Genomic DNA, 26,580 nt, shown 5'->3' with positions numbered 1-26,580 from the left:
GCAGATAAATTAAATTAAATGCTCTTTTCTGCTCAAACTCAAATTCTTAGGTATGAATGTTTAACGTGTACGGTGCATAATCATAACATATTAAATATAAGGGACTTCCCTGGCAGTCCAGTGGTTAAGACTCTGTTCTCCCAATGCAGGGGGCAAGGTTCAATCCCTGGTCAGGGAACTAAGATCCCGCATGGCACGGCCAAATAAATAAATAAGCATAACATATTAAATATAGTAGTTACCACTTACTGAGTGCCACTTAGTGATTATTCTTCATAAAAGTTTATGCAGTTAGTCTAGGAACAGATTTTTTTAATGTAGTTATTTTAAGAAATAACTACATTTCTTAAATGTCTATTTTGTACCAAGCACTGTAAGAATTACTTCTTCACAATAACCCCATATATGTTTTTTCATTCCATTTTACAAAGAATGACTTTCCACCAGAATAATGAGTTTCTTATCACTAGAGATAAGGGAAGATTCCAGATAACCCCTAAAGGCCTTTCCATGAAATCATAACTGGCAAGTCAATTTTAAATACCTCTAATGATATGTAAAACTCAGAGAAAACAAGGGAAGGAAAACTGCAGCCTACAGAGAAGGAGGCGAGCAGAAAGAGGAGGAGAGGGTTACTTAAAACAGATTTTACAAAGAAAAGTCACTATTAGTATGATGGTTGAAAGCTCAAGCTCTAGGGTCAGACTTGGGTTTGAATCTTGATTCCACCATTTATTACTACATTGACCTTGGGACGTACCTCTTCGGAAGTCGACAGATTCCTCACTTATAAATGATAAAAATAATTGGAAATAATAAGCCTACCGTAACTATGATGATTAAAGGAAACAAGATAATGTGTGTGAAGTGCTCAGCACACAGCAAACATAGAGTGGCACTCAATAAATTTTGGCTACTATTAGCCCTACAACAAGTAAGTAGTAGGTGGTATTAAAATGTAGGCTAAAGCACTATATTCTCAAAGTGAATAAATCATCACGCATTGTAGTTTCTTTTCAAAAACTGACAGATATCACGTTTGCATACAATATTAGAAAAAAGCTGTTACACCTGCTTTCTAACATATGTTCTTTAACTTTATTGTATTGGGGGGCTGTCATATACTTTTCTTAATGTAAGTTTCAGTAGCAGTTGTTAGTTTCTAGTCTGGCTCTTTTACAGGCATGGTCAATCTTACCAACTAGCTCTCTAAAGGTAAGTTCCAATTTAACTTGTTCAGGGGTTGATCCTCCTAGGAATTCAGTCTTAAATTCTAGATCTGTGAATGTTAAATGAAGAATCTCCTTCTGAAGTGACTTCTTAAACCATGGTCCTCTCTCTTGATCTGAGCGAAGATCAGGTATTGGGAAGCGAACAGAAAGGTTTAATACTGGCGTGGCAACTTGTACTGATATCCGACAATTTGCAGGATTATGTGAATCATCTAGAAATACTTCAGTGAAAGCTTTGTGCTAAAACACAAAACAACAAAAATATGCCAAAATGTTAAATTAAGCAAATAAACATAAATGACACTAGTATTCAACATTACAATATACATAATCACTATTTCCTCATTCAGGATAATGTATTAACACACAATTCATATTAACTACTATCATATTAATTTAGTGTAATGAAATTTTGTAATGCAACAGCTACTGACAAAAGTCAAAACTACTGGCAAAAGTTAAATCATCACATAAAAAAATTAATTAAAATAAAAACTGAACCAAAGTGAAGACACAGGTGCTATACATGTATATGCATCTTACTACAGACTATAAAGAATAATGCGTAAATTAGCTTATCAACAATCTCAATATGGTTAAAAATCACTATAGTACCCAGCATTCAATTTGAAGGATTTATCCACCAACATGCTACTTAAAGACTTCAGTGTGAAATCCCATGTATTATGCCAAATGCAAAGGCCCATCCCTGACTCATCTTTGTATTTCCAGGACTAAGCCCAGGCCTGGCACATCACAGGTTCTAAATAAATATTCCCTAAATGACTCACTCTGAGTTCCCCCCTAATTGGCTCACTCTGAGCTCCCATCCAACCCAAGGGTATGATGCCATCAAATGACTCTTAGAAACCAAAACACGTATGCACCAGTTACTTAAAGCCACATTATAATAAAAGGGTCAAAGAACATGCCCTTCAGATAAAAGTCTATTTCTATTTTTTCTCTAAAATGAATTAAAACTTATGAAGCTTTAGTCCAGCGTACAGTGTAGGTGATAACAATCCTCAATTTCGCGGATCAGTCTCTAACCACCTAGATTAGAAAGTTCCATTTTTATGCTAAGACTTGGATCCTGTTTTTTCTCTCCCTTATTTGACTTTCTAATACTAACCCCCACTCTCAGCAAAAACTGCTCAAGAGATAAAATCATCATCCCAGTACATCTATGGCTAACAGCAAATATAAACACTTGCCCCACAGAACTTAATATAGCAATTGTTGACAATAAAAATGAAAGAATCTTGATTTAATGTGAATACTCACCACTAATTAAGGGAGAGGCAAATATGTAGAAAAATATCTTTTCCCTTTTCTTTTTAGACAAAGTTGTCTCTGTCTGTGCCTAATCCTAAAATTCCTAACAGACACCTTACAAACCTGACTTCCTTGATTAGCTTAGAAAAGACTCCAGGTACCAGATCTAAGTAAAAGTGATACAATGTGATGCGCCATAACACAATATGATAAATTATGTTCCCAATTTCAAGAGTATATTCTATATTATATGGGCTGCATTTTACAGGAGATTCAACTAGTTCATTATATGTGTGAATAAAGTTGTATCAAGATATTATAGTCAGTTTATAAAATTCAGATAAACACAGAAAAGGAAATCTAATTTTACTACTCTTACATAATCAATGCTACCAAATGGTATATTTCCATCCAGTCTTTTTCTATACAATTTTATTTACACAGTTGTAATAAAAGTTTATGTGGAATAATATATTCTACATTTTCACTTCATACTTCTTCATGAGTCTTCTTCATGTTGCTGTACCCTCTTTATAGCCATCATTTAAAGTGGCAGCATAAAATTGTACTCAGTACATTAGCACAACTTATTTAGCTAGTCTACTATGTAGACATTAAAGATACCTCCTTTTTTCATTATTACAAATGATGCCGTTTTAATAACATATGCTATTTAACTTAGTAAGAATACTTCAGCTCAGAAATCATCCAATAAGCCTATTAGCTAGCTACGATCACGATGTGTATTTGCAACTTTTTAAATACTTACCAGACTAATATGCTTATTATATGAAGTATACATGTGTGATGCCATCATCTCTACTGTAGTGAGCTTCTGTGGTTGAAGCAAAGAATTCAACCTGTCCACAATACTGATATCCAGCTCGCAAAACACTGGATTTAACTTAACTTGTAATTCTGCCTTCTGAGGAACAGAACTAAGTCTTGCCTGACTACCCTAAAAAGAAAAAAAAAAAAGAAAAAGAAAGCATTAATATGATCACTAACAATTCTATAAAATTAAATTAAAACCTTGTGATTGTGATAAAATATACATCAAATGAAAATTTACAGGTGCTAATCACACAAAAAGATCTCTTACCTGGGGTCCTTTATTCTCAGAATGCTTATAATGAAGCTGAAGACACACAGGGGGGTGAGAATCAGTTTGTTCTTTGGAATGGAACATTAAAAGCTTAAAAACAAAGATGAAGATAAATGAAATGTACAATATTAAGCTATAATTAACCACATGAATTAACAGAGGAACTAATATAATAGTGGAAAGAGCTTTTTGAAGTCAGGAAGGCTGGTTTAAGCTTTAGTTTTGTCACTTACTAGCAACGTGACTTTTAGACAAATTAGTTAACTTCTGAAATACTTAGTATCACATCTGCAAAATGTATGTGAGGATTCAAATAAAGCGCTTTGAAAATAAAATAAGTCACAAGGGCAAAGTAACAGCAATAAAAATGTCATTTTGATAGCTTCTAAAAGTTTCTCTAGGACATGCTTTTAGGATAGGAAAAAATCAGATTAACGATAAACGGGCACAAGACGTTTCACTTATCTTGAACAGTGCTTAGCACATAGTAGGCATTCAGTAACTATTTGTTGAATAATAGAATTCTTCTGAAATTAAGAGTGCTTGGAAAATGAGTGAAATTAAGTCATTTGTCCCATAACCTGACTCTAAAACAAGTCAACTCTAAAAATGTAACACACTCTTATAATGGCCTTAAAGGCCACACTTAAAAATCTGTTTCAGGACTTCACTGGTGGCGCAGTGGGTAAGACTCTGTACTCCCAATGCAGGGGGCCCAGGTTCCATCCCTGGTCAGGGAACTAGATCCCACATGCATGCTGCAACTAAGAGTTCACATGCCACAACTAAGGAGCCCGCCTGTCGCAACTAAGGAACCCATGTGCCACAACTAAGGAGCCCTGGAGCCACAAATAAGGAGCCCGCCTGCCACAACTAAAACCTGCTGCAACCAAATAAATAAATTTTTTTTTACTCTGTTTCAACAAAATATAAATGCAAACGCCACAAAAAACTTCTTCCTATACAACTTCCTATGCCTTTTTAAAGAAAATCATTGCTGTTCACACAATTCTTAACAAGCAAGACATTTAAAGACTAATCCTAAAAGAAAAGTATCAGCATTTACCTCTGTATAGTGAGGAGGAACAGAATGAAAATCAGTCGGAAACAGGCATTCCAAAAGTTCCATTTGCCCTATGGACATATCAGTACTGAAATATCTAGAAGCTGATCTTTGTCTTTGTTCATAGGATACTTTGATGCCAGTACCTATAAATCTGTTATAAAAAAATGCATCATTTAAGAGTATCCATATATTTCTAGATTAAACAATGTGTCAAAGAATAGTACACAACTGTTAATACCTACCTGTTCTGACAAGTTCAAATTGTTAGTAATAACTAATATTCTTAAGGATATTAACCAGAAAGACTGCTTCAAATTCCCCATTCCCTGACATAAGATAAAGAAATCAGATCTGCTGATAAGAAATCACCCAGGATATATTTCCCAACACTGCCCTTCCCTCTTCTACATTTTAAAATTTACACTTCAGGGCTTCCCTGGTGGCGCAGTGGTTGAGAGTCCGCCTGCCAATGCAGGAGACACGGGTTCGTGCCGCGGTCCGGGAGGATCCTACATGCCGCGGAGCGGCTGGGCCCGTGATCCATGGCCGCTGGGCCTGTGTGTCCGGAGCCTGTGCTCCGTAACGGGAGAGGCCACAACAGTGAGAGCCCCGCGTACCGCAAAAAAAAAAAAAATTTATGCTTCAGTGGATAAAATCTTTCAAATCTGTAAAATATATGTACATAGTTTCTTAAACTTATCTAGAAGGATCATGCAATATTTTTAAAACTTTAGTCAGTGGAACTCAAATGAAGGTCTACCTCTAGTTTTTGTTGCATTTATTATATTTCCTACTGGCAGATATTTGAAACCTTATCAAAAATATGAAGAAAAAATGTTTTTGCAGCTTTATTATAAATATTATGGTCCTAACCTGCAGAGTTTCTGTTGCTAGATATAAAAACTACTTTGTATATTAATTTTAATACTTCAAAAAAGTTAAAGTTAAAATGAAAGCCCAAAGCGTTCTCTAAAAATAGTAATACATGTGCCTAAGCCATTACATAAAATAACATATGAATGGACAATTTATAGGTCACTCTCATGTTAAAATGAATAGTATTTGCACATTAACAATATTATATGTACTTATAAACTTAATTATCTCCTCATCTATTAGGACTCAACCCATAAAAAGAACAGTGGCTATTTGAACAGCTTTGTTTTTTGTTTTTTTTTAAGCAGAAGTTGAAAATGTAGCGTCCAAGCTCAGGATGAGCCTTGGTATCATTTCCCACCCCATGGCCAGCAGCGTATGAATCACTTTCAAGTTCCTTTGCATTAGCCCATTCTACGCTCACCACCACTGCCATCTCTACTAAACCTGTGACAGTAAGAACTATTTTTATGATCATAATGGTGTCAGTGGGGAATGAAGGCAAAATGTGGGCAAAGAAACTTGACAAGAGCAGGGCAGGGAACTAAAGAAAAGATAATTTAGACAACCCCAAATTATATAGATCTTATATCTGAATGCTTCACATGCCAAATAACCTGAATGAGAGATTCTATGGTAAACATCTTTGCAGCACTGCAAGAAAACCACACTCACTCCACTCATTTACAAATATTTAAAATGTGAATTGGAAAAACAAATGGAGATAGGTAGGTATTGTAGATAAATGAAAAGTCCACATTTGGTTCTTTTTCAAGGATCATTAATAAATATAAGAGTTTACCTAAGGTGATCATGTGAGCAAGCTTCTGCAAATACCGCTCGGAAAGACTTAAAATCTTCTGTTGAAAATCTTGCTGGATCAATCTTTTCTATACAAGTAAAGAAAGCTATCGCCATAGGTGTCAATGGATTAAGGTTCAATGATGTTTCAGGTGGAGATAAAGGATCGATGTGAAGCACAGAGATTGAAAAAGTTGCCACAGCTAGTCTAAAAATAAATTCAGGCCTGGATTCATCCACTGAAACAGATCTAGAGGGGAGAGCTGAAATACATGTGTTAAAATTATATTCATAAAAAAGTTAATACTTAAAACAATCCATTATATCAAAATAGTAAAACATTATAAAACATTTACTCATGTGTTAATTATAAAACATTTACTCGTGTGTTAATTTTAAAATTAAACCTGAGGTTTTAGTCTCAAAAAACATGTGATCACACATTTTGAGTGATAGTAAACGAGTAAAATAAACTAATCTTTCTGCATTTTATATCCAAGATCCTTGATACTTGAAGTACAAAAAAAAAAATTGTTACAATAGGAAACATATGAACAAAACTTTTGCATTAATAAAACTGTATTGGAAAAAGTCAGAGATTAACCAAAAGCTGCTCTTCAAATTTTCCTTTAAGCCTGTGTCTATTTCAATCAAATTTTGCAGAAAAGAAACTTGAGGTTCTCTTTCAAGGAAAGTGTAAACGTGAAACAAAAATCAGATAGTTGATTGAGACCCCTAAACTGTAATAATAATATGAAACTTCTGGTGTACTTTTTACTAAAAATATTTAAGTATTTAAATACACAAAGAATACAATAAATAGGCACCTATTCTGAAACACTTCACAGTGAATTGTTCAACAATGCTTCATTTTGTTTCTAAATTTTGTTAAATAGCCAGACCAAAGAAAATTTTATGAAAAAGAATAGAATGGCATTTTTTAAAAACAATTTTTTTTAATTTTTAAGTTTTTAAAAATTCCAGGGGAAACTATCAACAAATGTCTTTTTTTTACTTACCAGTCTTCTGTAAAGATGCTGGGTGAACTAGGCTGGATGGTAATGCTGACCCTCTTACTGGCTGTTCTTTATGATGATCAAGGAAATCTCCCCAAGTTGGCTGAAGCTATAAAATAATTTTTTTAAAGCACATGAATAAAGTGCAAAATTTTAGAAGCAACTTTTCAAGAACAGAACAAAAATTAATTAATACTTTACCACAGTAGTACTTAACGGAGATCCTGCTGGTGTGTTTGTATATGTACTAGTTAATGATAACTCAAGGTCCATATTTGGGGGTTCCCCAAGGGGTGGAAGAGAAGAGAGACTATGAGACATGTCCATATCAGCCATGGAGAAGAAAACTTCTTCTTCTAGACAGAATTAAACTTTGTCAGTTTTATTATAATTCCAATTCACATCTTTAAATAAGTTCATATATATTAATATCATATTCTTCCCTCAGGTTATCTGAGATCTAGTGATGTCCTAAATTTTATGTTACTTCAAATGGGGTAATTTCTTTGGAACCAAGATATTAATGTCATAGTAAAAACTCAACTGAATATAGATTAACAAAAGGTTAAGCTAGCCCACTGGTGAACTTTTTAAAAAAATGTATGATAAGCTGCATTACATGGTATAATGTAATGTCATTAACTGTCATATGATTTTAAAATAATCCAGATTTTTAAATAGTATAAATATCTTGCAATCTCTGGTTTCATATGGATACAGCTATTTCTTAAAAAAAAAAAGAGTTGAATATTTTATTTAGAATTCTATTTATGTTTTACTTCTTTCTAGAGACTGTTTTACCCTCATGCAAATGAAGTTTCTTATGGCCAAAATTTCTTGAGTAGACTTGAATTTTTTATTTAGTTCAACATTCCATACTTAAATTGATTCTTATTATTCGTGGTATTAGTGCTTACACATTCTGAAATGCAAAGTAAACTGGGTAAAGATTATATTTACATTTAATTGATAGAAAGATTAATGGACAAAGGTTTCTATGTAAAGAAAACTACTGTAAATCATTATGTGAGCACATAAGAATTTGACAAAATGAATAACTACCCCTAATTTATCTTCTGTGTAAATCCACATTTTTAATTGACTTTCCTTAGAATAAATCATGATTTACAAAACAAAACTATACAATCAAAAGGGATACTGCAGCACATGTGTGCCAGTGCATCACTGTAAGGCTGTGGTAGATCAACTTATAAATTTAAACCTTGGATCTTCAGTTTTTTCATTACTAAACTCCATTTTACAGCAGCCAAAATTAAGTTTACCTTGCTCTATGATGATAATGTATGATTCTGAAGTCAACTTTTTGAGTTGCTTACCCCGGCTAGAAGGTGTACGAGCTGTTTCTGTCTCATAAAAGCTTTGCTCTGAGGATACACCCGCAGAGAGGGAATCTTTCCTCAAATAATACCGGTTTAATTCCATCTGAATTCGATATTCATCTTCTTGCTGCATGGGTCGATTTTTTCTGTCTTTATTAGCTAACCCGATTTTGCTTGAATTTTCTACAAGTATACAAAAGGAAAGCAAAACAGTAATTAAATTTGGAGTTAATTAATCATTTCTCTCCCAACCCACTTATCCAATATCAATGGCAACTCAGTACCACAGTCAGTGCAAAACCAGCACTATTTAATATTAACTGGAGATCTAAGCAATAGCTCTAAGCAGCTAGCTAGGAATCAGAAGATCTGATCTCTGATAGATAAGTCATTAAAAATTTTAAGTGCGTGCTATTGAATGTGTTTAAGAATTACACCTTCTCAGTTGTATGAAGTACTACCCCCAACCAAGGAAGTAAGCCAGTCAGTTCTGAAAATGTTATGTATATGATACAAAGAATCTGAACTCCAATTTGTGCCAGGATAATACAATTTGAAAGATCCAATCAAATTTAACTATTGAGGATTCTTATTCACAATACAATACAGCTTTTTTTTCTTTTTTGGCTGCATTGGGTCTTCGTTGAAAGAAAGCCAGGCACGGGCTTTCTCTAGTTGCAGCGAGCAGGGGCTACTCTTCATTGCTGTGCGTGGGCTTCTCATTGCAGTGGCTTCTTTTGTTGCGGAGCACGGGCTCCAGGCATGTGGGCTTCAATAGTTGCAGCACACGGGCTCAGTAGTTTCAGCATGCAGGCCCTAGAGTGCGTGGGCTTCAGTAGTTGCAGCACGCAGGCTCAGTAGTTGCGGTGCACAGGCTTAGTTGCTCCGTGCTTGTGGGATCTTCCCAGACCAGGGATCGAACCTGTGTCCCCTGCATTGGCAGGCGGACTCTTAACCACTGTGCCACCAGGGAAGTCCCTACAATACAGCTTTAAGTTCACACATTTCCTATATGGTAATACAATTCCCTATTTGTATGCTATACATTTTAGCTAAAAAGGTTTAAAGAATTAGAAATAATAACAGAGTTATACTTGCCTGGTCCAGCAATAGCTGCTAACATATCCAAAAGCAAGTGCACCTGCCTTGGCGACAGGAATAGATGTATAGAGTCTATCTGTCCATCAATATCCAACTTGAAAAAAAAAAGAAAGAAAACTACTCAGGATGAATACTCTTTATAAACTCATCATGACAAATCCCAGTACATTTTAATGCACTAAGAGGAATACTGATCATTTAGCCTTGGATTCCTTTACCTAAGGTTCTCTCTACTAATCCACACAACCTAAATGAAAAGATATAAGGCCAACAACTGTTGTTTTAAGAGGGAAAATCCTCCTCAGAAATTCCATGTTGGCAAGTCCAATGTCATACTTTGTGTCTCTCTGAGTTTTCTGAGTATTTAAGGTATTTGAGGAGGCCTTAAGATACAGTCTCCAAGAAAGAATATCTATAGCAGTAACAGAGTAATCATTCCCATCATGATTTCAAAAGACCCAAATCATAATCTTTAAAGCTTGATTCAAGCCAAGAGCAAATAAAGTTGGCTTTCATAAGTTTGCCCACAGATCACACTCCTTTGTAGAACATGCAAGGACCTTCTCTATCAACAGTGTGTCCCTGTGAATGCCCTCTGTGCTCCACAAAGCCCACTCTCCACTGGGCATGGAGCCACAGCAGAAAGAGGGGGCTCATGTGGAATTCCCTTCTCTTTTCCAACTCCCTGTCCATTTTTCCTTCTAGAAATAAAAGCCCGATCCCACTCTCACCCTGATTCTTTTGGAGTATACTCTGACAAAAGCAATTACCCTGTTCTCTACATCACATTCTGGAAAGTTGAATATGCTCGCCTTACTTTTCATTCACCTCCTCTTATTTCTAATGTTAACACGGACTCCTATTATCTTTATGCCATTATACAATTTAAAAATAATTCAATTAAGAAAATACTTATATTTGGGAAATGGCATCTTTCCCAGGTGAAAAACAAATTTCTTCTGATTGTAAGAACAAAAAATAAAATAAATAACATAGTGACTTTGAGAAATTTCCATGATCTAACTAATAAAATAATACATTCTCCAATAATAATAATAATCATTATTACCAACTTTTTTTTGCGTACTGGGGCACTGTGTTAGATGCTTTTATTTCCTCTAATTCTTAGTACTGTTCCTGTCTTACAGATGAGAAAACAGTTCACAAAGATTAAGTGATTTGCGCAAGGCCATCTAACAGATCCAGAGCCAGGATTTTAAGCTAAGCTGACCCGCGGAGTGCTGGTTTCATGGGGCCTCCTTACTGACTGCTGACATCCCAGGCCATAAATCAACAACGAGTTAAGGCTGGGGACAGTGGGAAGATCTCTTTTTGATTATATGCTGAACTTAAAACCTTTCTATGTATGTTCACATGTACTCAGTGGCTCCCTCTTCCACATTCCCACAGCCATGTCTATGCCCTTATTTTATCTTTTATTAAGACAAAGATTGCATTCCGTTCATCTCTGCATCTGTCCCAAGAACTTGTATGGGGTCTGGCATACAGTAGTCACTCAAATGTCTAGAGCCAGTTAGATAAGTGAATATACAAATAAATAAACCCTGATATCTTCTCAAACTACATTTTACACAGATTATATGGAAGATTAGTTTTCAGAGTCTGAAAATAATACCTGACAGACACATTGTTAACTGACTAAATACATGCAAGTTTCCTGATTCTCCAGACTGTTCAATATTGTTCCCTAAGAAATGAGTACAGTTGTCTTTACACTGTCTTCAAAAAGCTATGAGACATCATGAAAAAAATCAATCTCTTTTCATAAGTATTATAAAAATGGACATTCCATTCAAAATACACATAGGTGGATAGCTTTACATACATGTGATTAAACATCCCCTTCAGTCAACTTGCTTTCCCAATCTCTCCTTCCTTTAACTTTATCATTTGATGACGATAGAGATTCTTTAAGATAGTCCCAGTTATCTGAACTAATGAATGTTTCTGAAAGTGGAGGAAAGTAAGCATAGGAGACAGCTTCAAATCCTGAGCTGCAGCAGATGGGCAGAAAGCCCGTCTTCACCCGAACTCTGTCACCTAAAGACGGAAGCGCCAGCTGAGAGTAAAAACGCTGACTCCAAGGCCGTGGCCCCCTCATCACAGGGTAATTTACAGCAACCAATCAGTGGGTCCCCGCATAGAGTAAAGGATGCCTGTGGTTTTCCTCTGTTTTTATCTACAGAAAATAGAACAAATACTTACCTTAGCTCCAGGAAGTACCTCATTCTGTTTCAATGTGAGACTCAACCCCAAACTACCGACTAGCCCTCCAATCTGCACCGGGTCAGAGGGTGCTGCCTCTGGCAAACTCCTAGTTAGTTGTGGGTGTGGCTCATAAACAATTCTGGGACTCCAGCTAGGGGACAGCTTTGGCTCAGCTTCCTACAGTAAGGCAATAAGAAAAAAAGCAATTCTTTAAAATACCTTAATGTAAAGAAATTGAAATGCAAAATACAATTGTCAGTTTAAGAAGAATAAAGTATTTGACATGAAAACTGTATGATGTGACAATGGATACACCAGTATTGTAGAGCTACCATGAAACAGCACAGTACCTTAATAAAGGCAAATCATGGAAAAGGACTTTATGAATAAAGCAAGTCTCTGTTCAAGTTCCATAATAAGAAAATTTAATAGACATTCTATAATTAAGAAACTAAGATTTGTGAAATAAAGTAAAAGAAAAATCATTGAGTGACTAATTTATAAAAGGACTCTCCAATCTTAGAAGGGATTAACAAAGAGTTCCTTAATTATAAAACTTCTTTAAGATATGACTTGTAAGATACATTTTCAGTAATACATTCAGCATGTAAGGTAAATGTGAACATTACTTGATTTTATGTTTTTACTGTAAAAAGGGTATTAGATGTTAATATATCATTTCCCTCTAAGACACAGAATCCAGTGTTTATCTAAGTAATACATAGCAAACTGGCAGAAATGGCATTAATTATAAATGTGAGTATTCTTAAATCTCCAAAATATATGCCCCCATTACTGAATATTTGTGTTAACTCTCACATCAGATGGAAACCTATTAGTACATATTACATATCCTAGGAAATTTTAAAAACCCTCATGTAAACCTTTCAAAAATCTATGATCTTGGTTTTTTGATTTTTTGTTTTGTTTTCCTTACCGCTGGTGCAGTTGAACAAACTGGGGAAGATTTTGCTGATGCAGAAAACTCATCCCAGAAGAGAGACACTCCAGAGAGCTGAAGTAACTTGTGAGCAAAAGCTGTGGGTTGATGTACATTAATACCTGAGGACTCGTCAGCAGTTTCATCACAGTACATGGTTCTGAAAGTTAAAGACAAAAAGAGCATTTGCATAAAACTCCTAGGAAAACCTACTTGCAATTATCAGAAATGCACATCGCTGTTGAAGTTAAAGGAATTTTTCAAGTGTTAGCTCTTCTTAGAATATCTAAAAGGTGGGTCAGCATTACCATGCTTTACTACAGTAAATATTTTCATGAAGAGACATTAAGCCCAACAAGGTAATGTTTTGAGGCTCCTAAATTTGGGGGGAAAATTAATAACTTCCTAAAGTTAGTTTCAAGGAAAACAACTCCTGTCTCCCTCACAAACATCTCTTGGTTAACAGTGACAGCATTTGGCTCCAAGTCACAAGTCTGACATGACATTTCTTTTTTTTTTTTTTCGCGGTACGCGGGCCTCTCACTGTTGTGGCCTCTCCCGTTGCGGGGCACGGGCTCCGGACGCGCAGGCTCAGCGGCCATGGCTCGCGGGCCTAGCCGCTCCGCGGCACGTGGGATCTTCCCGGACTGGGGCATGAACCCGTGTCCCCTGCATCGGCAGGCGGACTCTCAACCACTGCGCCACCAGAGAAGCCCCTGACATGACATTTCTTGAATTCCTGTAACTATTCTATGAGTCCTTATGACTCATCTTCAGCTTAAGTAAAATATTGTGGTGCTAAATGCATGAGATTTTAGAAATTTTTTAAATATACCATTTTAAGGTAATGCAACCTAATTTCAAAGATCTGTTAACAGTAACTGTTTCACTAATAGCTATGTTTTGTGAAAGACAGAAACCAGAACTCAATAAAGGCCCCCAACAGATCCACATACAAAGTATCTTTGGTGCTCGGTGTACCTACTTCTTTCTGCTTATCTCTGCTGGCAGCTCATGTGGCATTAAGACACAGGTGAAGAGTTACTACCTCAAAACAACACTCAGTAGTGGGTATGTAAATCAATCCCTGTTTTAGAGCTATTTATAGGTGCTCCAAGTGGGCAAACACAGAAAACGAAAAGTGATGTGTTTACATCTTTTTAAGTAAATCACTATTGTACATATTGACCTTAAAATACCCTCACAGAATCTTTAAAGAAAACAACAGTCTTAGCCTAAAGCAGCACATAGACCAAATAAAGCAAAGCAAAAAAGCCTATCACATTAATGAGACACATCTAAATAGTACATTGTTCATATGGAAAAACTGAAACTCTCCAACAGGAGTACCTTAAATTTAGTACCACTCAAATAGTCATTATTTCAATTTGATATTAACTAAAAGAGAATTACCTGCTTTGTGAAATCAAATATTCAGAGCATTATATTATACACAATTATACCCCAACTGGTACTTTCAGTTTTCAATAATGGGATTAGACCACAACTTGGAGAAAAGCACTTTACTCAGAAATAATGTAATATATTAACTTAATACAAGCACCTCTAAACTCCAAAAGCATCCTGAAATCTAATGAGAGTCAGATTTTATTATTTACAAAGAAAAGAACAGGGTAATTTGCTTTCAGATATAAGAAGTCTTACCTTTCTATTCGAATTTCAAGTGCAGTTCCAGTTTTGGAATTTTCTGGCACATGTTCAATTCTCAAGACAGTGTCTATAAAAGTGACTTTTACTCTTCTTAGTACTAGAGTAAACAGGTAACCGTCAACATGAGACCATGTGTATACTAAATAAAAACTTCTAATGAAAGGAATAAATACTAAATTAGTTTAAAAAGAACTTACAAAATAAAAGTTGAATTTCTTTCCTTTAAAAAATCCCCAAATCTTGAGCTTTGTAATAGATATGTTGCCTTGCTGAGCACTTACCCATGTTACATCTCAACCTGGGCAATGACTAACACTATCTGTTGAATTCTAATCCCTTCATTATGCAAGCATAATAAAATAAACAGAGGAGAAACTAGGGTAAAAAAGAACATGAAATTTAATTGAATACAGTAAGTCCCCTACATATGAACGAATTCCGTTCCGAGAGCGAGTCCAATTTTTTCCTAAGTCCAACAAAGTTAGCCTAGGTACCCAACTAACACAATCGGCCATATAGTACTGTACTGTAATAGGTTTCTAACACTTCTCACACAAATAATACATAAAAAAACAAACACAAAAAATAAAGAAAACATTTTTAATCTTACAGTACAGTACCTTGAAAAGTACAGTAGTCCAGCACAACAGCTGGCACACAGGGGCTGGTAGTAGTACCAGCAGCTACATCACTGCTGCTTTTATGCTTGCTTCCAGACATCCTGGGCTTGAAATAAAGATACTGTATTACTGTACTCTATATAGTACTGTGCAATAAGTACACAAAAGCACAGCCACTTGAAGAGGATGCACACACGTGACAATGTACACCAGACACGTGAACTAACTTACGTGACTGGACATGTGAACGCAGGTTCACATCTTTGAAAGTTCGCAACTTGAAGGTTTGTATGTGGGGGATTTACTGTACAATTTTTAAAATAACCTCAATTCTAAAGTTCTGAAGTAAGAATAACAATTCTTTTAAAATCACTCAAATGAGTTTTTCTTATACAAGCCTTACTACTAAGTAAAATCTAAAATTTTTGAAAATACTCAATAATGCCAAACCTGTTTCAATCGTTTCAGCAAACTTTTCAAGTCCTTCAAAAGGCTGGGATCCTTCTCCTTGTTCATCTGTTAGTTTCTGGCTAAGACATTCTTTTGCCAATTGCATACTGCTGGTCATGAAACTTGACCAATACATAGGCTCAGAACCAGTTGCTGCAGAAAATATAGATTAATCCTAAATAACTTCTCACAGTTACAACAAAGCCATTTCTTAAAATCACACATTTCAAACAGATAAATTCTTAATCCTCCAAGAGATATTCAGCATCATGGTGTCACCCAGGGATACAATAGTCTAGAAATTACTCCTAAGATTTAAACATCACCTTATAAAAACTGAGAAGGAAAAAAAAAAATCACAAAGTCCAGAGACACATGTTCTCATTACATGATATATATCTGACAAATATTAATTCACATATTCATTCAAGTATTTAATGGATATTTTATATGAGTGGTATTGTTCAAAATACTGTAGAGCAGAGGTCAACAAAATTCCTGCAAAGGATCAGACAGTAAATATTTTAGGCTTTGTGGGCCATATGGTCTCTATCACAACTACTCAACTCTCTCACTCTAGTACAAAAGCAGCCAGAGAGAATGAATGAATGAATATGTATATATGGTGATGTTCCAATAAAAATTTATTTACAAAAACAGATGACAGACCAGATTTGGTGTGCAGGCCATAGTTAGCTGACCCTGCTATAAAAGAAAGAAAAATAAAATAATTATTAATTCTGCCCTCAAAGAGACTACAAGATAGTAGAAGAAATGAGATAAAATTAAGAAGAATTAATAGCCAACTACTGAGTGTCAACAGAAAATATTATGCTAGCTAAGGGAAGAGGCTAAATCTTCTAGCTGAGGGAATTCACAGGAAAGGAGAGATAGCAGTTGACCTAGGCTTTAGAAGGTTACTATAAATGCAGATAAAACAGAAGAGCATCCTTGGAGAAGGAACACACGAACTGCGAAGAGTCCTTTCCAGATCCTCCCTTATGAGAGAATTCCACCACACTTCCTTATGTTATTCAAAACAAACTGACAGAGATTACTAGAATTATTGTCATCTAAAATTAGAAGTCCTTTTAATGAAATATTTTTAAAATAAGGGTAAAATATTTGACTTTCCTTAGTAAAGTATTACTATATCTACTCAGCTTGGTTAAAATATAAAATATTCCTGTTAATTAAATACCAGATTATTAAGAATGTCCATGCATAGATTACCAATTTTAAAAATACAGATACTAAATTTTACTAAGCATAACTTAAACGGTGTTTCAGGCAGCACTTGGGATCATAATTCTTCAAATATATCTTTACAAACATCACTTGTCACTGAAAGAATTTAAGTTCATAATTTAACATGATTCACCATCATAACTTTACTAGCTTATACATAAACACACACTCTTTGCAGTAGACAATCCAAGACACAACATAGCACAGTGGTTAAGAATAGGGGCTCCAGAACTAGACTGCCTAGATCCAGATCCCATCTTTTCCATTTAATTAGCTATAACCTTGGACAAGTTATTAAACCTAGTATTTATGCTTCAATTTCCTATTTGGCAAAATGGAGATAATTAAAAGTATCTATGTCAAAGAGCTACTGTGAGGATAGTACTTGTAAACCACCCAGAACAGTATCTGGCATGCAAGAAGCACAGTACACATGTTTGATAAATCAGAAAACATCATATGTGTAATTAAAGCTACCACACGCATATATTTGTAAACAATGACTTGCTACTACTTTAAATCTTTTCCTTCCCAAAGTTTTCTTCTGAAAATTTTCAGTCCTAAGAAAGAGGTGTACAGTGAACACCTGCATACCCTACACCTAGATTCATCAAGATTACACACACACTGAGACTTCCCTGGTGGTCCAGTGGTTAAGAATCCACCTTCCAATGCAGGGGACGTGGGCTCAATCCCTGGTCGGGGAACTAAGATCCCATATGGTGCGGGGCAACTAAGCCCACGTGCCACACCTAGAGAGTCCATACGCCGCAACTACTGAGCCCGCGTGCTCTGGAACCCGCATGCCACACCCAGAGAAGTCCGCGCACCGCAATGAAGAGCCCGCGCACCGCAACGAAGAGCCCACACACCGCAACAAAGACCCAGTGCAGCCAGGAAAAAAAAAAAAAAGATTACATACACACTCTCAAACTTTCACTGAACTATTTGAAGGTAAACTGCAGACATCATAACACTCACTCCTAATGACTTCAGCATGTAACTCCTAAGAACAGGACCAGTCTCCTGCAAAAGCTCAATACCATTAACACACCCAAGCAACGTAACATTGACAAAATATCATACATACATTCAATACCCAAATTTCCCCAGCTGCCTCAATAACACCCTTCATAGGAAAGAAAGAGAGAGAAAGAGAATTATGTACTGCAATTAGTTATTCGTGTCTTTAGTCTCCTTTGATCTGAACAGTTCCTCTACCTTCATTGTCTTTCATGACATTTTTTTAACAGTACCAACCAGTTAGTTTATAGAATTTCCCTTATTTTGGATTTGTCTGACTGCTTCCTCGTGATTTGATTCAGATTAAGCACTTTTAGCAGGAATAATACATAAGTGATCACGTCTTTCTCAGTCCCTCAGTCAGGACACACATGATGTCAGGTTAACCCATTATTGATGAGGTTAAGCTTGATCACTCAGTTATGGTGGTGATTGTCAATTTTCTGCACGGTAAAAGAAACTTTTTCCCTCTGCAAATAATATGTAAACAGTGGGAGATATTCTGATACTGTCTAAATATCTATCCAGTTTTTCAACAACCCTTCACCGAACGGTATCAGCGTTCATTGATGATCTTGATACCATTAATTTTTACTATGGTGGCTGAAAACATGGGAATGTTCCACCATTTTTTTTATGTTTCTAAGTAGTAGCAATGAAGAGCTTTCCCTTCTCCTTGCCCCCCTTACATACTTATTTGTATTGACATGGACTTAGGGGTTGTTTTTATTTAGTGTGTTATAATCCATTATTTTCATTATCCTTTTTGATGCCCAAGTTTTCCAGATTTGGCCAATGGGAGCTCCTTCAAGCCCAATTCTGTGTCCTTTTAACCTTTCTCCATCAATCTTGGAGCACCTCCTTGCTTTCTGGCACAATACTTTGAATCTTTAAAACATAAGTCGCTTTTTATTCAGTATTGTGTAATAACTGATAATGGAAAAGAATTTGAACAATAATATATATACATATAAACATAAAAATATGTATAACAATCACTTTGCTGTACAGTGCTGTGCATTGTAAATCAACTACACTTCAAGTAAAAAAAAAGCATAAGTCACTTTAGATAATTGGTAACAAACAATTAAACCAATCATTATATACTAAAGTTCCTGTAGGTAAATAGAGACAGAAATAACTCTGAAGATACAATCACACGCCCCCCACATGGGCCACGCCCTAATATTTTATCTACTGAAAATCTCACAAATACAATGCAAAATTAATGCTGAATTTAACGCAATCAGGTTACTTTCCCAATCTCTGAAGATTAAAAATAGAAACAAACAGAAACACATAATATACACCTACCTAGGCGAGGTCTAGGTCGGAAGACCAGTTCTAACCCTTTCACTTCCAGTGCACAATTATCCTGCAGCAAGGAGCCCCACGGAACGGACAGAGAAATGGACTGTATGAATCCTTCAGTGACTTCTAAAGGCGCATCTGCTGACTCCAGGATCTCATTGAGACACTAAAGACAAAAAAAAAGTGCATTTTGAAATCACAAGAACAAGAACTTAAAATTGTTGGCTTATTCAGAGATGTAAATATGCTCATGCATGTGTCAGGCACTAAGGATAAAGAAAGCAGAGACCAAGATAAGGATGAGTCCCGGCCCTCCCTAAGCTGACAAAACAGCTTACCACGAAAGACGCATTTAACTAAAGTGGGATAAGTTGCCTGACAGAGGAAATACACTGTACTGTCTGAACGTGTAAAAGAACCTAACCTAGAGATACAAGGCAGGCCACCTGAGGAAGTGCTATTTAAAGCTGAGACCAGAAGGCTGAGGAGTTAACTGGACACAGTGGTCCAGAGAGAGACAATAGCATGTGGAACGATTCAAAGAAGGCAGACGTCAGAGTGTACAAGCACACATATTTGAGATACAAGAGTTTTGGGCGGGGTGGGGGGCAGGTGTGGAAAAAGCTGCTTTAGGCTTTCCTGTAGCATGCCAGGGTGATGAGCATGCCAGGGTGACGAGCATGCCAGGGTGATGAGCCAGAGATAAGGCTACATAGATAAGGGTGAATGGGATCCAAAAAGCCTTGTAATTAATGTTAAAGAGTCTGAAATTTATCTCAAGGGCAATGTGAAGCCAGTGAAAGATTTTAAGCAAGGGTGCCATGATGAGGATAGAACTTTTAGTGAGCCACTCCTGCTGTCATGTACAGCATGCATTGGAGGAAAGCAAAACTCAAGCAGAAAGGATGTTATAAGTAAGAGAAACTAAAGTTTGGTTTGGCAAGGATAGTGACAATGAGGCAAGTTAGAGGAAGATGGATTTCTGTAATATATTAGGAAGTAGAATTAATTGTCATCCTGAAGGGTAAAGACAAGAAGGAATGAAGAATGACTCGCTGGGTGCTGGCTTGGGCAACGGCTTAGATAGGGGTGCCATATACTGAGACAGGGGAAGGGGAAGATGAAGAATTCAGTTCCAAAGAGAATATCTGAGCAGACATCAAGGTGGAGATGTCTAGGAGGTCCAGAGCTCAGGAGAGCCATCTAGGCTTATAATACAGAAGGGCTTTATAAACACAGAGGGTAAATGAAACCACAGGGGTGAGCAGAGACAGCCTTTGGGAACTAATGTAGAGTAAAAAGACAAGAGGCTTAGGACAGAATCCTGATAAACACCAACATTTAAGAAAAAGGTTAAGAAAGAGGAACCTGCAAAGTAAACAACAACAACAAAAAAGCAAACAGAGAAGTAGAAAGAAAATCAAGAGCCTCTTGCCCCAGAAAGTTGTGGAAAGACAACATAAAGAGTGGTCAAGTGCAACAAGAACCAACAAGAAGTCAAAGATTTTTAAATGTCCACTGAATTTAGTGACATTTAGCGTATAGGTGATCCCACTGACAGCAATTTCAGTGAAGTTTTAACTACAACAAAAGGAAGACAGATGGATGTAAATACAGTTAGTAGAATCATTAAATGGGTTTTTTTTGACAGACAATATACTTTTTAAATTAAAATAACAAAAATTTATTAAATGCCAGCCTACACGTAATGTGCTTCCTGTATGCTATGTTGCATAAGGGTAGTGTTGTAATTCTTTGTCTACAAACCTAACGTTGAACACTGAGATCTAGACTGGCTCACGTTCTATCACTGGAGGTTACTACTTTGATTTTTTTTTTTTTTTTTTTTTTTGCTGCACCACAGCATGCGGGATCTTACTTCCCCAGCCAGGGACCCGTGCCCCCTGCAATGGAAGCACACAGTCTTAACCACTGGACCACCAGGGAAGTCACTGGAAGTTACTATTTTAATAGACTTTCTTCACAATGGTGTTTGTGTGATCCTACAGACTTCCGAAAGAGTATATGGGCATGGATGGTTTTAAGGTATAAAATTCCAGATCCCCAATCTCCAAATACATTCTTTCCTAAAATGGACCTTCCTGAGAAGGGTACTTAAAGCACTGGCATCATGTTGGGTCTCCTTTCCCGTACTCCCTTGTACAGTCTCCCTTCTTCCACTGAGCCAAAAATGGCATATCTTTTTCCCTTCCTGAACCCTCCCTTACGCACTGCCTAGGATATAAAAATCTTCAGGCAGGACCAGCAATAAGTTTTCTGGTCTTTCCTCACCTTATACGTATTTTTGGCATTGCCATTCAAAGAAATTCAAAGAACTAAGTGATACTGCTACTGCAAAATCCCTATAATTCTCACCTACTTATTTAGGACAGCAGTGTTTCTCAAGCTTATAACTATTTTAAAAATTTGGAGTGAAATTTATGCTGAACCCTATCAAATTCTAGTTGTAAGTATATTCATCTATGGATACATGAACAAATCAGGGAAGAGGGGGAAACATACCCATAACATCAATAAATATATTTCCAATAAGTTTTTATGTTTAGTTATTCAAATGTATAATATATTTACATTGTTTTGATCAACTGCCCTTAACATTGTAATAACAGAACAATCCAGGGGAAAAATTCACTTAAAACCCAATGATTATGTGAAGGAGATACTGATAAGATCAATATGGTAAAAGCCCTAGAGCAACCACTAAAAAACTCAAAAAAAAAGAATCAATAGTGAAGAAATCATTATGGGAATTAAAATGTTACACTAGGGCTTCCCTGGTGGCGCAGTGGTTGAGAGTCCGCCTGCCAATGCAGGGGACACGGGCTCGTGCCCCAGTCCGGGAAGATCCCACATGCCGCGGAGCGGCTGGGCCCACGAGCCGTGGCCGCTGAGCCTGCGCTCCAAAGCGGGAGAGGCCACAGCAGTGAGAGGCCCGCGTACCGCAAAAAAAAAAAAAAAAAAAAAAAAAAAAAGTTACACTAGAAAATATTCGCTTAATGCAAAAGAAAGTTGAATTGTGACACAAATTTTTAGTATGATCGATTTCAATTTAGTTACATGTTTTTATTATAGAGAAATGACAGCATGATCAATAAAAGATATAAGCATAAAATATACAAATTACGATAAAATCTTGCAGAGGAAGTTGGACGGACATATGAGTTCAATGGGAAAACATACAATGTTAAATTTCCAACTATTAATGGTGACCTTGTTCAAGCATATTTAAATATATAATGGCAGGTATTTAGATCTTACTGGGTAAAAAAACTATATTTTTATTATATCAGTATTTACATTATCCTTACAACTATTTAAACTTATAATGAAAACATTTTAAAGTCAATTTTAAAATGTACAAGGAATATGTTAGTGTTTCAAAAATTTTTTAAAGAAAACTGGGCAAACGTATTTGAAGAATAGTCTTCTAAAACACAGTCTTTTAAAAGACAGTAGCTCGGTCACTTACTAGCTGGGTGGCTTTGGACAAGGTTTTAACCTGAATCACAATTTCCTCATCCATAAAATAGCGATACTACCAGTTTAAGGTTATTGTGAGTGTAAACGAAATAACGTGTAAAGCTACCAACATGGTTCCTGGTACCAAGTAAACACTCTGTAAATGCTGATTATTGTTCTTTGCCTTCCACAGTGCCTACCTAGTACAATGATGAGCACTACTAGGAATTCAAGGTGTGCTTGGCGGGATGAAGAAAAGCTAACATTACGTTATACGCTTCTTTTTGATACCGTAAGACTAACTAGGAAAAGAATACATCCTTATTAGTTTAAGCCCAGGCGTAAGAATTCAAATAAAACAGACTTAAAAGTTGTACTATACTTAATGTACAAATGGGCATTGCACTCTCACTCAGGCCATACATCAGACTGGAACAAAGAGAAGACTAGCAGTTCCACAGTGGGAAGGGTGGTACCTTTGGCTGGATGGTCCATTTCAGTGCACTGACACTTGAGCATACAGTCTACATAAGAAAAACAGACTTTTAAACTGAATCTTTGTGAGAGACAGAAAATGACAGTAACTTTCTGATCTCCTGGGTTTTCTTATGACCAAACATTTAGGAGTTGAATTTAAAGATAATAAGTAATTTTCTTCTTCACAAAGATTAGAATTTTAAATATGCCTACCTTTTATGTGATGACAAATGGCTATCAGTAGTACATGCTACCTAGCAGGTATAATCCAAAACACAAAACACACTTAATCTGTCTTTTCAAAGTAAAGATACCACTTTATTAATGAGTGAGAAAAGTAGCTGCTTTTCAAAGGATTTTTGTACTATGGAGAGGACATTTTGAAAAATTATATTTGGAAATGTTTCCACTGTTACATGATCTTGTTGCTGAAAAAATGTCTATTAAAAACACTATTTTTTTAAGTCGTTACCTACACAGGTTACAAAGGTTTGAAAACATGAAAAATTAACTCAGTAAATTTAAAGTCTTCTTAAAACTTTTTTTTTTTTTTTTTTTGCGGTATGCGGGCCTCTCACTGTTGTGGCCCCTCCCTCCGCGGAGCACAGGCTCCAGATGCGCAGGCCCAGCGGCCATGGCTCACAGGCCCAGCCTCTCCGCGGCATGGGGGATCCTCCCGGACCGGGGCACGAAGCCGCGTCCGCTGCATCGGCAGGCGGACTCCCAACCACTGCGCCACCAGGGAAGCCCTTTAAAACAGTTTTTTGAAAGGAGTTTTAAAGTTAACTATATATATATATATATATATGTATATATATATACATATATATATAAATGCAACATGTCCCAATTAGCAAGAATAATTGACTGAGATCAAGGAAGAAGGGAATCTCACAGGCGATTTCAACACAATCCTGCGCATAATTGATGACTGAGATTTGAAACATTAGGAATGTTGTCAATAATAGGATTCTCCCGTTTGGATCTCTGCATCTTTGTGAGGTATCTTTTTATCTGTCATGAAAGTCCTTCAAATCAAATGTCAAAAGTAACTGAATTTGCAATCAGAAGTTTAAATAGTTGTACCTAAACGTCACACCAAGATTTATCTTAGTCATAAACACAGCACACTATAATGAAATAAAGAAACCAGCAACAGCCAATGTTTACTGGATACTTTATTTGACATTATCATTTTGGCTGGGCATATCCCTCACCTTCAAGAAGCAGAACAAAATATAACCTTCAGATTAAGTCCAACCATAAGTTACTTTTCCAATGATCCTGAAGTCAAACTGTAAAACTGAAATATTACCACCTCTGATTTCCCATGAAGATTAAATAAAACCTCGTAAATAACAGTGCCTAGTACAGTGCCTGAAATAAACAAATGCTCAGTTACATTAACTGCTCTTTCCTTGGCTTGAAGCCATGTGATTAATAAAGAAATAATAGGCTTAGGAGGGAGACTTGAATTCTCACTATACCACTTGCTAGCTGTGTGACTTGAGGCAAATTATTTAACTCCATCTGTAAAATAGATATAATACCCACCTTATAGGGTTAATGTGAAAAGTCATTAAAGAATAATGCAGGGGCTTCCCTGGTGGCACAGTGGTTAAGAATCCGCCTGCCAATGCAGGGGACACGGGTTCGAGCCCTGGTCCGGGAAGATCCCACATGCCGCGGAGCAACTAAGCCCGTTCACCACAACTACTGAACCTGTGCTCTAGAGCCGGCAAGCCACAACTACTGAGTCTGCGTGCCCATGCTCTGCAACAAGAGAAACCACCGCAATGAAAAGCTCACGCACCACAACGAAGAGTAGCCCCTGCTTGCCACAACTAGAGAAAGCCCGCGCTCAGCAACAAAGACCCAACGCAGCCAAAAATAAATAAATAAATTTAAAAAAAAAGAATAATGCATACGCACAACATTGTAAATCAACTACACTTCAATAAATAAATAATTAAAAAAGAATAATGCAGCCAAGTCCTTCAACCCAAAAAAGACTGTTAATAAATATCCAACCCTCCTCCTTAAAGACAGTCTATTCATAACTGTACCCAAAGGATAGACTTATGGGTCAATGAATTTTAAAATACCCATCAGAATCCTTATCTTTTGGTAAGAATTACAGCAATGCAGTACCCTGACACAGTGCCTGGCACGGAGTGGATACTCCATTAATGTTTACTGAACTCGGGTGAATTACTATGTCCAACGTCACTTGGTTAACTGTGGCAGCATGGGCTAGCCTGGGTTGGAACTAGGTCCTTCTGCTACTCAAGCCAAGGCTTTTCCCACTATCCTGTGTACTCTTCCTAGTTTAGGTCATCCACTTGCTGATAAAATTACATGCTTATTTACACCAGTACAAATTAATTTAAGGGTCATAGTAAGGTGTCAGCATAATTTGAGTTTTTCAGGTTTCTACGGCTAAAGAAGTCACTACTCTGTTAAAATACTTTTACATAAAAGAAAAACAAACAAAAAAAACCCACAAGCTTTTTACACAGCTTAAATCAAGAAAAAAAAATGTTTCCTTTTGTTTTGCCCAGCTACCACAGGAAAGTTACCTATATTGATGATTTCCTAAATGTAAACCGTGTTGGAATGTTTTCAGAATAGTAATACTTTAGAATGGTACAACCAACACAAACTGTAAGCCACAAACGCTAGTGGAACAAATAAGAGTTGGGGGAAGTGGGAGAGCCACTCCATTCTTGCCAAACTCAAGGCTGAATACACATGAAGTAAAATACTATGCACTGAAAACATACAGACGCAGGTTCAACTGTACATGAAGCACCTGTTAAGACGAGTCAACTCACAACCTCTGGATGACAAGCGGAAAACAGGTTTTTAAATGTCTGAACGCTGCGGCTTCAGCGCTTTTGCAACACCCGCTGTTATGATCTGTCACGTGAAGCAAACAGGCACAACCAAGCATCACTATTAGAGCCACACTACCGTTCACCGACTGGCCTTCTACACAGTATCAAGCAAAAGCAGGCAAACCGGCAGACGAGGCCTTCGCCTAACTTTCTTCCAGATGCCAAACGCTGTACGGAGGCCGCGGTGTGCAAGTAACCAACCCCAAGTAAATCAATGAATACCTAGGCGTTCTGACATCCCCAAAGGTCCTCCTCATCCGTAATCTTTCCAGAGTGTCATCCCATGAAATACGACTTGTTTGCACAGAACCCTGAGACCCGTCCTTCCCCAAAGGGGCAGCACCGATCACCTCCTTCCATGGACCCCTTTCAGCCAGATTCACAGACACCCACCCCCGCCCAAACCACTGACTCCGCTGATT

The 26,580-nt window shown here is 36.8% G+C and overlaps 1 protein-coding gene across 10 annotated transcripts in view; it reads right to left on the bottom strand.

Annotated features, from left to right (window-relative positions):
* The window catches only part of ATG2B (autophagy related 2B), a 78,066-nt gene that overhangs the window by 50,585 nt on the left and 901 nt on the right, over nucleotides 1-26,580 (bottom strand). For 8 of the 10 annotated variants that reach the window (XM_019918295.3, XM_019918290.3, XM_019918282.3 and 5 more), the window contains exons 2-15: nucleotides 19,308-19,470; nucleotides 15,723-15,875; nucleotides 14,647-14,749; nucleotides 12,979-13,141; nucleotides 12,039-12,218; nucleotides 9,810-9,906; nucleotides 8,709-8,894; nucleotides 7,573-7,727; nucleotides 7,375-7,480; nucleotides 6,357-6,618; nucleotides 4,679-4,829; nucleotides 3,610-3,702; nucleotides 3,277-3,465; nucleotides 1,199-1,472 (exon numbers count right to left, since the gene is read on the bottom strand). In XM_019918295.3, the coding sequence (XP_019773854.2) occupies nucleotides 1,199-1,472; nucleotides 3,277-3,465; nucleotides 3,610-3,702; nucleotides 4,679-4,829; nucleotides 6,357-6,618; nucleotides 7,375-7,480; nucleotides 7,573-7,727; nucleotides 8,709-8,894; nucleotides 9,810-9,906; nucleotides 12,039-12,218; nucleotides 12,979-13,141; nucleotides 14,647-14,749; nucleotides 15,723-15,875; nucleotides 19,308-19,470 (2,275 nt within the window). Of the gene's footprint in view, nucleotides 1-1,198; nucleotides 1,473-3,276; nucleotides 3,466-3,609; nucleotides 3,703-4,678; nucleotides 4,830-6,356; nucleotides 6,619-7,374; nucleotides 7,481-7,572; nucleotides 7,728-8,708; nucleotides 8,895-9,809; nucleotides 9,907-12,038; nucleotides 12,219-12,978; nucleotides 13,142-14,646; nucleotides 14,750-15,272; nucleotides 15,379-15,722; nucleotides 15,876-19,307; nucleotides 19,471-26,580 lie in introns of those variants that run through there. The other 2 variants (XM_073800075.1, XM_019952738.3) reach the window with 2 other exon arrangements.

Source organism: Tursiops truncatus, chromosome 2 (assembly GCF_011762595.2).
Source record: "Tursiops truncatus isolate mTurTru1 chromosome 2, mTurTru1.mat.Y, whole genome shotgun sequence".
Lineage (NCBI taxonomy): Eukaryota > Metazoa > Chordata > Mammalia > Artiodactyla > Delphinidae > Tursiops > Tursiops truncatus.
The sequence above is the reverse complement of the archived record's forward strand: the minus strand, read 5'-3'. Positions and strand labels throughout refer to the sequence as shown.